Genomic DNA, 13,734 nt, shown 5'->3' on the forward strand with positions numbered 1-13,734 from the left:
TTACAGAAAACATCCTAGGTTATTTAGATCAAAAATGTATGGGAGCTGGGTGTGATGGCACATTCTTTTGTTGTTGTTGTTGCTGTTTTTCGAGACAGGTTTTCTCTGTGTAGCTTTTCACCTTTAGTGGATCTCGCTCTATAGACCAGGTGATGGCACATTCCTTTAATCCCTGTACTTAGGAGGCAGAAGCAGGCAAATGTCTGTGAGTTCCAGGCCACTCGGAGCTTATAATGAGACCCTATCTAAAAAGAGGGAGGGAGGAATTTCAAAAAACAGATATTCTGAAACCTCCTCCCCCACCCCAGCCACCGTCTATTGTTAAGGCTGGACTTGCAACAACAGTACGGCTCTCACCAAGAAGAAAGAAAGAGAGAGAGAGAGAGAGGAAGGGAGGGAGGGAGGGAGGGAGGGAGGGAGGGAGGAAGGAAGGAAGGAAGGAAGGAAGGAAGGAAGGAAGGAAAGAATGAGGGAGGGAGGTAGGGCACCCAGGCAAAGAGGCTCCAGCCCAGAAGATCCCTGTCCTTTATGTCAAAGACCAGAAGACATTGCCTCATCCAAAAGCTAAAAAGGGTCAGAAAATTGCAACATAGAAAACATGTGCTCCAGGGCTGGAAGGATGGTGCCGGGGATAAGAGCACTGGCTCCTCCTCCAGAGGGCCCACTTTCAATTTCCAGCATCCACACAGCATCTCACATAGAGTTTGCCTCAGACCTGTGACAATTCCTCCTCCTTTGTAACTCCAGTTCCAAGAAATCCGACACCTTCACACAGGCATACATGCAGGCAGAACACCAACGCATATAAAATAAAAATAAATAAGCCGGGCGTGGTGACGCATGCTTTTAATCCCAGCACTCGGGGAGGCAGAGGCAGGTAGATCTCTATGTTTGAGTTCTAGGACAGCCAGAGCTACACAGAAACCTGTCTCAAAAAAAACCAAAACCAAATAAATAAACAAATAAGTCAAAAAGGAAGAAAGGAAAGCATGTGCTTCAAAGACATTTGACATGAAAGTATAAGAAGCTGGGAAAAGAAAACAAAAACAAAAGAGAAAGAGAAAAGAAATTAAAGTAAAACAGTCCAATGGTACAGTGCTTGCCGAGGCGAGGCCCCAAGTTTAAGTAAATTACCAGCACTACACACTGAACCACTTCCCTGGCACAGTCCTGTTTTTTCTCCTTATGACACTTCCTACATCAGTAATGCACAAGAAGGTACACACTTTAGATGCACATTATGTACTTGTGAAACACAAGATTTATTTATTTGTTTGTTTGTTTATTTTTGTTTTTTTTTTGTTTTTTTTGTTTTTTTTGTTTTTTTTTTTTTTTTGAGACAGGTTTCTCTGTGTAGCTTTGCGCCTTTCCTGGATCTCGCTCTGTAGACCAGGCTGGCCTCGAACTCCTAGAGATCAGCCTGCCTCTGCCCCCCCCCCCCCCCCACCCCGAGTGCTGGGATTAAAGGGGTGTGCCACCACCGCCCGGCTTATTTATTTTGTGAATATAAGCATTTTGCCTGCATTTGTGTATTGCGTCACGTGCGTGCAAGGTGCCTGCGGAGTTCGAAGAGGGTATTGGATGCCCTAGAACTACATTACAGTTGAGAACCTAAGAAGAACCGGATCACTCTTCTACCACGGTTATATCACTGAGAACTACATTTCCCAGAATGCTTGGCGCGGCGCGTTCCTACGACGTCAAAAAGCGCGATCTTTTTTCCCACGGCTTCAAGACCTGTCTCTGAGGCGTTACTTTGTGGGATAGGTTGTTCTTTTGCTCCTCGCCCAGCCCCTAGCGAATTGAGCTTAAATAAAACTTCCCAGCAAGCAGCGCGCTAGCCTGGGAATCGGGACAAGATGGCGGACCCAGAAAGTGTACGGCCGGCTGCCGCTTCACCGGCCCCGATTTCTTTCGGTTTCACTCGCACGTCTGCCCGGAGGCGACTGGCAGACACCAGAGACGGAGAAGGACGGGCCTCGGAGGAGAAAGATTTCTTGACGACCGTGGAAGGGAGGGAGCTGCACAGGTAAAACGCCGGGTCTTTCACGTTTTGGAAATCAGTGCGGTGGGCATAAGCAGGGCAGAATATGAGTTGTTTGTCTTGGTGACAGGGGCTTGGAAAGCCTCAAAAACAGCTTCAAGAAATTTATGGAGATATCCAGGAGTGGTGGCAAACTCCTCTAATGTCAACACCTGGGAAGCTGGCCCAAGAGGATCAGGAGTGGAACGCTAGCCTGGGCTATATGAGAGCCTATAGTAAAAAAAAAAAAAATAAACAGAAAGAAAAATAATAAATTGTTATTAAGTTTAATAATTTAAGGGAAAGAAGAGGAGATTTGTTAGAGAGGTGGGTAAAATGGGGCCTGATGACCAGAGGTATATATTCCTCAGAGAAAAAGTCGTTGGGACTTGAGGACGTGCGTGTTTGGAGAAAGGGAAAGAAAGGAGAATGACAGGACTCTTCGTGTCTCAGCTGAAATATGGGAGCTTCTCCGATTTGGAGAACGAGGCCAATTCAGGTTTGGGGAGGCCATCAGCAGCATAATTAAGAAACTGATCTGAAAGGCCTAAGGAAGGGACTTCTGGAAGACAGCTGTGCAAACCCAGTTTGCCAGCCTGGAACTGTGGAGAATCTCCACCAAAGATGATGATGTTGTAGGTCATTGTAGTTGAGAGCCTAGGAGTGATTCCTACAAGACACATTTAAAGCTGGGGGACATGCGGAGAGATGATACATGTTTGTAATTCCAGCACTAGGAGGTTGTACCAGGAAGACTGAGTTTATAAGACCAGCCTAGGCTATGCAGTGAGATACGGTTTCAAAAAGAAATGGGGGAACCTATGAAAAAGAACCTATGGAACATGATCCATAGGGCTGGGTGTTGATATTTCTACTTTCTAATACTTCTGCTTTCCCAACCTTTTTTCTCTTTACCCACATCAGTGTGAATCCTCCAGAAGCTCCCAAGGAACTGGTCATCCCATTGATCCAGAATGGGTCTCGAAGGCAACCACTGCCCAAGAGCTCCAAGCCATCCTCAGAAACTAGGAGTGTGTTGACGTCAGATGGTGTGCTTTCCCTGGCTGTGAAGGAGCTCATTGAGGGTAAGTGAAAGCTCCCCTTTGCTCTGCCCCAGCGCAGATAGAAGGGGAGGAAGTTGGGAGGAAAGCGTATGGCCTCCTTGATCCCTCCCATTCTTTCTTAGAATCCAAGAAGTCTCTGGAGGAGAGGGAGAATGCAGGTGTTGACCCCACGCTCACTATCCCCATGATCCAGAAAGGATGCAGTCCCAGTGAGGAAGGACCAGACAGCGAACCTCAGGCCGAGACGGTGAGCTGCCCTTTGCCTGCCTCCTGCATCATTCCCTCTATGCTGTCTACTTAGCCTCCTTGCACATAGTGGGGAAAGTGTGTCTGTGTGTCCCAAAGCTTTGCCGATTAGCCTTTCTTCCTTCCATCCTTATTAGAGGCTTTAACAAATAGATAGCAGGATGTAAAAAAAAGTACTTCAATCCTGGGATTAGCTGAGTGAGGTGGACAGCAAAGTGGATGGGAAATACAAATGCCATACGGGTACACACTCTTTGGAACCACGTTTGTTTGTTTCCGCTTTTCTTCTTCCTTTCTTTGTTCTTTTTTAACCTGTAGTGCTTGAAGAACATTAAGGAAACCAGTGTGACTGGATTGGGATGAATGAGGGGTCAGGCAGTAGATGAAGGCAGAGGGGGCCTTCTGAGCCACAGAGGGGACTTGCTCTTTTACTGTGAGTGGAAGGAGAGCTACGGGAAAATTCTGAGCAGACAAGGGTTGTAACAGGACCCCCTCTGGCTGCCATGACCAAATATGACTAATAGTGACGGGAGCAAGGAAGCAAGTAGCCTAGTGCAGGAGAGAGGTGCTGAGGACACTCGGAGGAGTGGCAGGGGTGAAGCCTGGGGGGTTAGGGTCTGGTGAGAGAAGAAAGGTAAGCTTGTCTACTCTTAATGGCAGCAACAGCCCAAGAATCAGCACGCTTGTGGGAAATCAGCTTGCGGTGTGTGAACTAGCTGTAAAGGGGTAAAGAAATGACAGCAGGAGAAGTGGAAATAATGACGTTTGGAGCGGAGCTCTTTAGCTTGAGATACATCCTTCTTTAACTGAACTATTCTCATCCGTCTTCAGATGTGCTTTGGGCTTCTTCTTTTTGAGACAGTTTTATGTAGTTCAAGCTGGCCTTTAATTCATTCTGTGACCTTGAACTTCGAGTTTTTGTGCTTTCACCTCTATCAGGCTATGTTCTCCCCACCCTCACCGTTTTGTTTTGTTGTGTTTTTGAGACCGGATCTCACTCTGTTTCTATGGTAACTGTGAGCTGCCACGTGAGTGCTGGGAACTGAACCTTTGGAAGAACAGCCATTGCTCTTAACCCCTGAGCCAGCTCCCTTGTTTTGTTTTTTGAGGCAGGGTCTCACTGTGGAGCTCTGGCTGGCCCTGAGCTCACAGAGATATGCTCTTCCCTCCTCCCCCGTGGCATGTGCCCAGGGCTCTTTATGTTTACAACTGAGCCTGTTCGGAGCACTCTTGTCATAGCCTCATACCTTCTTCTGTCATCTATCTTTGACACTCCTCTCCTTTGCACTCCCTCAGCCAAGTCTTTGTTTTTGGTTTTGAGATGGGGTCTCACCATGCTGCCCAGGCTGCTTTCAAATTCTTGGCTTTAAGCCACACTCCTTCCTCATCTCATACACAGGATACTGGACAGTGCCAGTGTGCATAGTACCACTTTATTTATTTATTTTCCTTTATAAAATGTATCACCAGCTGATGTATCATGTTTTCAGAATTTGATTTAGTGTATGCCTTGACAACTAGAACATAAGCCCTAACAAGTTTTCCATTTTATTAGCTCCTTATCCTCAGCACCTAAAATAGCACTTTCTACAGAATAGGTCCTTTAAACAAATTTTAAGGTATATTTATTTTTAGTTCATGTGTATGTCTTTTTCCTACATGTGTAAATGTGCACCCTGGCTCATACCCTCTGAGCTTTCTCTCCAGCCTCTATAATAGGCTCTTTATAAATACTTGTTGAGCTAGGTGTGGTAGTACATATCTTTAATCCCACCACTTAGGAGGCAGAAGCAAGCTAATCTCTGTGAGTTAGACGTCTGCTTGACATAGAGAGTTCCAGGATAGCCAGAGCTACATAGTGAGATCCTGTCTCAAACAAACAAACAAAATTGGGGGATAAGGGTACTAGAGCAATGGCCCAGAAGTTAAGAGCACCTGTTGCTCTTGTAGAGACCCTGGGTTGAAGTCCCATTACCCACATGGCACATATCCATCCATACCTCCAATTCCAGGGCATCCAATGTTTCTTCTGCCCTCCACTGAAACCAGGCACAGACATGATGTTCAAGGGCCAGGAGTGTAGGAAGTCACCTCACGAGGAGTGACAGCAAATACTGCAAACAGGGCACATTGCAAGCAAAGCCTGACTCCCTTCTCCTGCCTGACAAATAGGTGCCGAAGGAAGCTGACTATGAGGCAGTCCCTGTGGAGGCCTATGGGCTGGCCATGTTGCGAGGCATGGGATGGAAACCTGGCAAGGGCATCGGCAACACTTTCAGTCAGTGAGTTCAGTGGGGAATGCGGGGTGGACCCTGGGTATAAACAAGAGTCCTGTGGTTATGGTTAATCTAGAGCCATCCAGGTGCTGAGGGAGAAGATTGTCACCCCCACCAGTTCAGTAGTCGCCTGCTACTGTTTCCAACTCTGGCTTGCTCAGATTTGCCTTCAAAACAGTAAGAAGGCCCGCTTACGGAAAGTTTCTTGTTTGTGGATGAGTTTGCTCATCGGAAAAATGCAGGTGCTCGTGCTGACTCCATAGGTTGTTGCAGCACACATGGTAGGGTTTAGTCCCTAGTAAGCAGAGACTAACCATGTTTGTACTCTTCCTTCAGACTCAGAATCCCTTTGTTGGGCTGCTGTGTAGCTAGGCTCTGAGTTCCATCCCTGGGACTAAAAAACAAAATCCCTTTGCCGTTGTAAATCCCAAAGATTTCCTAAGTCATAGGAATATGGTAGCCAAATATGACTATAATTGGTATTGAGCATTCTGAACTGTTCCCCTTGCTCGGTATGCGTATCATATGATTTCTTCTGTAGAGAGATTACTATATTTGTTTATGCCAACCTAACTTGGCACTTGTAGATAGGATGTAATAGATAGTATATGCAACAAGTTAATTCAGTTGAATCAAATGAAATTGCTGTTTTGGGAGGCTTAAAGTGTAACTCAGTGGTAGAGTATGCTTATCGTGCTTGAGGCCTTGCATTTGACCCCTAACATCAGAAAAGTTGGCACTTTTATAGCTCAGAAAGTTCTAATGTGATATCAGAAAGGGTAATCTAAATCTAAATGTGGGGCTGATAAGATAGCCAGGCAGATAAAGGCCTTTGTCTGTAAACCTGATGACCTCAGAACTCACATGGTTGAAAGAGTATGGATTCCTACAAGTTGTCCTCTGATTTAATGTGTGTGTCATGGTGCACAAGCATACACAAATAAATAAAGTAAATAAAACTAAGTATTTCTGGGGTGTGTTTATTATATCCTGGCAGGAAAGTATTGAAGACTTATACTCCCACAAGCCTGTGTTCTTCTCTGCAGAGTAGTGAAGCCCCGAGTCAACTCTCTCAGGCCCAAAGGCTTAGGGCTGGGTGCCAACCTGATGGAGGCCCAGGCCTTGACCTCCACTGGCTCTCACCACCCACCAAGACCAGATGGGGATCGAAAGAAAGATAAGGAAGGCCAGCCTCAAGGGTTGATGCCTGGAGGAGCTGTGGTGGTCCTTTCTGGCCCTTACCGGGGCCTCTATGGGAAGGTAAGAAAGCATCATACCCCTGAAGCCATGGCAGGTAGCAGGGAAGATTCATTTGAGGGCCAGAGTGAGGAATTATAGATAGAAAGGCTGTCAGTGAAGCCAGGTGTCATGGTACATGACTGTAATCCCAACACTCTAGAAACAGTCAGGGAGATCACAAATTCAAGACCTTCCTGGGTTACATGGGAAGTCCAAAAACAACCTAGTAAACTTTCTAAAGTAAATAAAAAATTTTAAAGGGATAGCGATCTGCATCAGTAGTAGGAGGCACCTAACAGGAAAAAATAAAACCATGAGAAAGAAGCAGGCCATAGTGGAATCTACCTATAATATTAGCACTTAAGAGACTGAGGCAGAAGAATTTCCAAGAGTTCGAGGCCAGCCTAGGATGCATAACAAGAAGCTACACCATAAAGTCTCCCCAACATGACTGCCCAGTGTTAGCTGAACAAGGCTGACACAGATGGGCATGCCAGACTGGAAGGAGAGAAACCCGTGAGGCCTCAGCCCCGCACAAAGAACTGTAGACAACTGAGGAACACTGGAATAGGAGAGGAGGCCTTCTCCGATTGGTTGTTTGATGCCAAACAGTCAGCCCTGAAAACACATACAGGTAGCATTATATGGCCTGAACAGGTTCTATTTAGGGATATGTAGTATATACAAATACATATATTCATGCAGTAACAGTTGGTTAAAAAAAAAAAAAGAGACCGTTAATTTCAAAGAGTGGGGAGGGATATATGTGAGGGCTTGGAGGGAGGAAAGGGAAGGGAGAAATGTTGTCATTAAAATACAATCTCAGAAATAAAAACTGTTTACTTAAATGAAAGGGGGAAGAAAGACAAGGGACAGGCATGGTGACATATTTGGGAGATTGAGGCAGGAGGATTACTGAAGATTCAGGGCTATCCTGAGCTATGTAGTGAGTTCAAAGCCAGCCTTTTGGTATGTAGCAAAACCTTGTGTCAAAAAAAAAAAAAAAAAAAAACGGGAGAAGGAGCTGGGGAGATGGCTCAGTGCACTAAGTGCTTATTACACAAGTTTGACTGGAGTTCAGACTGCCCCCCCTGGAACCCACGTAAAAGCCAGGAAAGTGTGGCCGCTGCAGGTAATCCCAGCCTTCAGGAAGAGCTGGAATCTGCAGAGCAACCTGACGGAGGAAGACACCTGATGAGAGCCTCCACACACACGGATTTACATTCATAGACAGCAAAATGGGTTGCTTTAAATGAGCTCTGCTAGTGTTATTTAAAAAGAGATTTTTCTGGTTTATTTTCCACCAGTCTGTTCTGACATGCTTCTAATACTATCAGAATCCCCTAGCAAGCCAGTGCTCATACTCTGTAGGACTTCCCACCTTCTGGGCCCACTTCAGTAGTATTACCACTGGCAATATGGACATGGTTTGGCCAACGTAGCATAGCATTGTATTTCAGATTGCCTCAAAGCTGGCAGTTGTTGGTGAGGGTAACCAATGTTGCTTTGTCCTGTCTGACCGTCTTTAGAGTCTACTTGTATCCCAGCATCTACTTTTCACTTTTTATAACAAACTAGAGCAAGAGTTGATTGACTCCAGAGACCTTTCTGTCTTTGTGGCCACCATTTTCCTATCTTATGTTCAGGACAGCCCCCAGCCAAGAGCAGCCACCAAAATGGCCAGGGAGTGAGAAAGGAAGGAACCCCCACCATGCAAAGCTCTTCGTGGAACTGTTTTTTTTTTTTCTTTCTTTCTTTTTTAAACCATGTATTTTTTTATTTTTCTTATTTATTTATTTATTTTTTCGAGGCAGGGTTTTTCTGTGTAGCTTTGCGCCTTTCCTGGATCTCGTGCTGTAGACCAGGCTGGCCTCGAACTCACAGAGATCCACCTGCCTCTGCCTCCCGAGTGCTGGGATTACAGGCATGCGCCGCCACCACCCAGTGGCACTATTTCTTAAATTATGTGTATGTCTAGCCAGGCATGGTAGTATATGCCTTTAATTCCAACACTCAGGAGGCAGAGGCTGTCAGATCTCTATGAATTTGAGGCCAGCCTGGTCGACATGGTGAGTTCCAGGCCAGTCAAGATTGCACAGTGACACCTGTCTCAAAACAACAACAACAAAAATAAGTGTATGTGTGTAGGTATGTGTAGGTGAGTTCCTCCTACAGCTGGATTAACAAGTGGTTGTGAGCCACCCAGCGTGGATGCTGGGAACTGAGCTCATGTCCTCTGCAGGAGTAATACCTGTCTTAACTGCTGAACTATCTCTCCAGCCCTGTAAGTCCTGGTCTTGCAGGCCTGCCTGGCCCACTGCTTCAGTAGGTACTCCAGAACAATTTATTGGGCCTTTTTGAGCCTCGTTTCTCAACCAGAATGGAGAAATTGGCATATCCCACAGTGTCCATGAAACTTAAGTGTTTGCAGGATGTCTGGAGAAAGCATGGTGGCTTATGCATGCAAACCCAGTACCTCACAAACTGAAACAGGAGATTTGCTGCAAGTTTGTTGGGCTATATGACAAGTACTAGTCTAGCCTGGAACCTGTCTTAAGAAAAGTGAGAGATAGGGAGATGTCTCAGTGTGTAAAGTGACTGACTAGCACAAAAGCGTGAGGACATGAGTTTGGATCCCCGGCACCCACATAAAAGCTAGGCACACATGCATCTATAACCCAAAGCTGGGGAGTAGAGACTCTAAGATCTCTAAAGCTCATTGGCCGGCCGGCCTAGCTGAGTCAGTGAGCAACAGGGTCACTGTCTCAAAAAAAAAAAAAAAAATAGTTGTGGGGTTGGAGAGATGACTCAGCCATTAAGAGCACTTGCTGTTCTTTAGAGGACCTGTATTCAATTCCCAGCACCCACATAGCAGCTCACAGGAGATCCAGCACCCTATTTTGGGCTCAGCAGACCCCAGGCACACACATGACAGGATGTACAGACACATGCATGCAGGCAAAATACGCACACATGAACTAAAAATTTCAAAAAAGTAAGGTTGTTTTCACCTTTAATCCCAGCACTTAGAAGGCAAAGGCAAACAGATCTCTGCAACTTTGAAGCCAGCCTGGTAATATAGTAAGTCCCAGGCTAGCCAAGGATAGCTACATAGGCTCAAGAAAAAAGAAGGAAAAAACATAAGGTGATGAGCATTCAAGGAAGACACCTGATGTGGATGTCTGTCCTCCACACACATGTGCACACAGCACACAAACACTAGGTACCTGTGTGTACACCACATATACGCACATGTAGACCAGGTTGGCCTTGAACTCACAGAGATTCGCCTACCTCTGCCTCCCAAGTGCTGGGATTAAAGGTGTGCACCACCGCCCAGCTTTGTTTTACATTTTGCTAAGGGAGACCCAGGAACATATGCCTGGTCCTAGCCATCAAAAGTCACAGCATACAGTTGGGCATAGTGGTCTACACCTTTAATCCCAGCACTCAGAGACTGGTGGACATGAGTTATAGGCCAGCCAAGGCTACATAGTGAGAGCCTCTATCCAAAAAACGAAACAGACAAAAAGGTCACAACAAGGTAAGAGAGACACAGCTCAAACCTGGATGGAAGAGCTAGACATTTTAGACCTAGCAGCTGTAGTCCATTCACCCCTGCCTTATCCCTACCTCCACCTTAGGTAGAAGGCCTTGATCCTGACAATGTTCGGGCCATGGTTCGTCTGGCAGTAGGCAACCGCATTGTGACTGTTAGTGAGTATTGCCTACGGCCTGTTTCTCAGCAGGAGTTTGATAGCCACGCCTCACAGCCAGGTGAGACTCTTATAGCTGGAAACTTAGGGAAGCATGGGGACAGACAGGTTCTGTCCAGATATGGAGGGAGGAGGAGCAGTTTGGGACTTCCAGTCAGGTCAGGCATGAGAAGGGACAAGAATAGTTCATTCATTTTTTTGTTTGGTGGTGCTGGGAATGGAACTCAGAGCCTTGACAGTGCTAAGTGGGCTCCACCATTGAGCCATATCCTGCCTAGTGTGTTCAGTTTGGCTGAGAAGGGGTTGATCTAATACCCTGTATCTGCATCCTCTCTAAGCAGCAAGAAATGAGTGTGGAAAGCAGTTCCTACCCCCAGGAGGGCCTTGTGTATTTAGAGTGATGGTCCTCTCTGGCTACATAGGAGACTAGGGTTAGGGTGTGTGCAAAGGAGAGGCAAACAGAGCAGTAATGATTGTGGGGGGCAGCTAGAGGTCCCTGCGGTTCTTCTTCCACTCTGTTAGGAACGCTAGGCAGTTGCCTGCTGTGTCTGCTGGGGGCTGAGGGCTCGAGAGCAGCTTCTTGAAGGAGGTAGACAGGATTGGGGCCTTTGGCAGGAGGACAATGGCCCTTGAGAGGAAATGCCAGTGAGACTTTCTCCTTGACGTCCCTATACCCCCTTGAACAGGCCACGTGAGTAAAACTTCCACAGAGCAGCACAGAACAACTGGAACAGCCTTGTCATTGAAAGCCCTCCAGAATCAGGAGGAATCAAGGAGGCGGCAGAAGGAGTCGGAGAGGAAGCGGAAACACCCCTCAGACCGGTAGGAGGAGCCTGGGCAGGAGCCCCGGCCTCTGGGCTTGCAGAAGAAGGCAAGATGTGGGGTGGCTCAGGCAGTCAGGGAAAAGGTGCAAAGCAAGGCAAGGCAGGGCCTAGAAGGAGCTGGGACAGCAGTAAGGGTGGCCCTTAAAGATAGCTTGGCTTTAACATGGCTGGGACCAAACCCTAAGCCAGGAGCTGGCTTTCTCCACAGACAGGACGAAGTGGTGGCAAAGAGTGAGAAGGCAGCCGCTAAGAACAAGCACTGGCTGCACAGGGACTTACGAGTGCGCTTCATTGACAGACTGCACAAGGGGGGCCGCTATTACAACACCAAGGTAGGAACCCCACAACTGGAGTCCCTCCTTACCCAGGGACTGGGTGGGCTCTTAACCTTCTAACATCTTACTTCCTCCTCATTCATCTCTAGATGACCATTGAAGATGTCCTCAGCCCAGACACTTGTGTGTGTCGGACAGATGAAGGCCGAGTTCTAGAAGGTAACTCTGAGCCGCTATACCTGTGATGTTCCCATCCTAGAGGGATGATAAAGAAAGGGTCTATTCCAGGGGCTGGAGAGATGACTCAGTGGTCAAGAGCACTGGCTACTCTTCCAGAGGACCCAGGTTCAATTCTAAGCACCTACGTGGCAGCTCACAACTGTCTGTAACTCCAGTTTCAGATGATCTGATGCCCTCTTCTGACATCAGTGAGCAACAGACATACACATGGTGCCACAGACATACGTGCAAGCAAAACACTCATGCACATAAAATAAATAAATCTAAAAAAAATTTAAGAAAAAAGAAAGAATTCATTCTAGTACTTAGGAGGCTGAAGTAGGATTCCTACAAGTCCAAGTTCAACCTGGACTATAGTGAGTTCTAGGCCAATTTGGGCTGTGGAATAAGATCCTGTTTTAAAAAGAAATCGAGGGCCAGGCAGTGGTGGTACATGCCTTTAATCCCAGCATTTGGGGAGGCAGAAGCACGCAGATCTCTGTGAGTTCGAGGCCAGCCTGGTCTGTAGATCAAGTTCACAGACAGCCAAGGCTACACAGAGAAACCCTATCTGGAGAGGGGAGAAAGAGTAGCTCTAATAAATGTTAGCAAGGGCCCTCCTGACGGGATCTGTGCAGCCTGGCCCTTGCTGTGGGCCTCATTCCTCTCTCTCTTCTTCATCTGCAGGTGTGAAAGAGGGCATGCTGGAGACCCTGATCCCCAAGGGAGAGGGCCACCGTGTGATGGTGGTGCTGGGACCACATGCTGGAAAGGTGAGTCCCCGTGCCTGGAAATGAGTCTGCAGAGCACTGAGGATCCGGGCTGACCCTGCTGACTCTACCCATCCCTCCTCAGGTAGGACTTCTTCTGAGTCGGGACAGCGTGCAGAGTCAGGCTTTGGTACAACTTGGGAGAGAGACTCGGGTGCTGGAGCTCCACTATGACACTATCTGCCAGTACGTGGGCCCCAGCGCCTCAGATGAAGACTGATCTGTGGAGCACTGCAGCACCTAGGCTGTCACAGGTTGGGAGAAGATGGGGGATAACTGTTCTGTCCCCCTTTGAGGTACAAGAACAGCAACGTGAGTACATAGACCAGACTATTTACCAAAATTTAAGTGTAATAGAATTCATTTTAAAAAATGGGAAGATACAGCCAAACCAGTATGTGAGCTGGGACTTCAGGTGGGAACTGAGATGACTGAGGTGGAACTACTTCATTTCTTAGCCTCGTGTCCCTGCTCAGGGTGCAGGACAAGTGAAATTCCCCATCCGATACAGAGCTCACTCTTGGAACATAGAAACTATGAACTCTGTCTGTCTCCAGACAAACACCATAGGATCTCCAGTGCTACATCTCTGAACAACTTCCTGAGTTTGGGTCTCGAATGGCTTTCAAAGGCCCATATCTTTCTTTTTTAAGATTTATTGGATTTTTGGTTATATGTATGTGTGTGCCTGGGTGAGTGTGTGACTGTACAAATGCTTTCAGAGTCCATGAGTGTTGAATCCCCCTGGAGCTGAAGTTACAGGCAATTGCAAGCTGTTGGACATGGGTGCTGGGACCCAAACCCGGGTCCTTTGAAAGAACAGCAATCACTCTTAACCACTGAGCCATCTCTCCAGCCCATGTATCCATATCTTAAAGGATTCTTGCCCAGGATAATGCCAGCAGCACTTATTTCTGACCCTTGAAAGATAAAGGCCTGGTAGAGATTACTTAGGTCATGACTCAGAACCTCCAAAACTGTGAACAGAAACAGACCTCTCCTCCTTATACTTTAATTAGGTCTGGTAGTTTGTCAGAGTTAGGGAAACAGACTGTTATTCCCACTGGGAACTCTAGTAGGGG

At 46.9% G+C, this 13,734-nt stretch overlaps 1 protein-coding gene across 1 annotated transcript; it reads left to right on the forward strand.

The window, feature by feature from the left end:
* The first annotated feature begins 1,734 nt into the window (after positions 1-1,734).
* Positions 1,735-13,442, forward strand: Gpkow (G-patch domain and KOW motifs). The gene is made up of 11 exons (XM_036175308.1): positions 1,735-2,029; positions 2,948-3,108; positions 3,210-3,334; positions 5,506-5,615; positions 6,656-6,869; positions 10,493-10,625; positions 11,251-11,386; positions 11,597-11,720; positions 11,813-11,882; positions 12,570-12,655; positions 12,738-13,442. Exons 1-11 carry the CDS (start codon positions 1,860-1,862, stop codon positions 12,870-12,872), a joined length of 1,464 nt encoding a protein of 487 aa, XP_036031201.1. The 5' UTR covers positions 1,735-1,859; the 3' UTR covers positions 12,873-13,442.
* The last annotated feature ends 292 nt before the right edge of the window (positions 13,443-13,734 follow it).

The sequence above is a fragment of the Onychomys torridus genome, chromosome X (genome assembly GCF_903995425.1).
Source record: "Onychomys torridus chromosome X, mOncTor1.1, whole genome shotgun sequence".
Taxonomy (NCBI): Eukaryota; Metazoa; Chordata; class Mammalia; order Rodentia; family Cricetidae; genus Onychomys; species Onychomys torridus.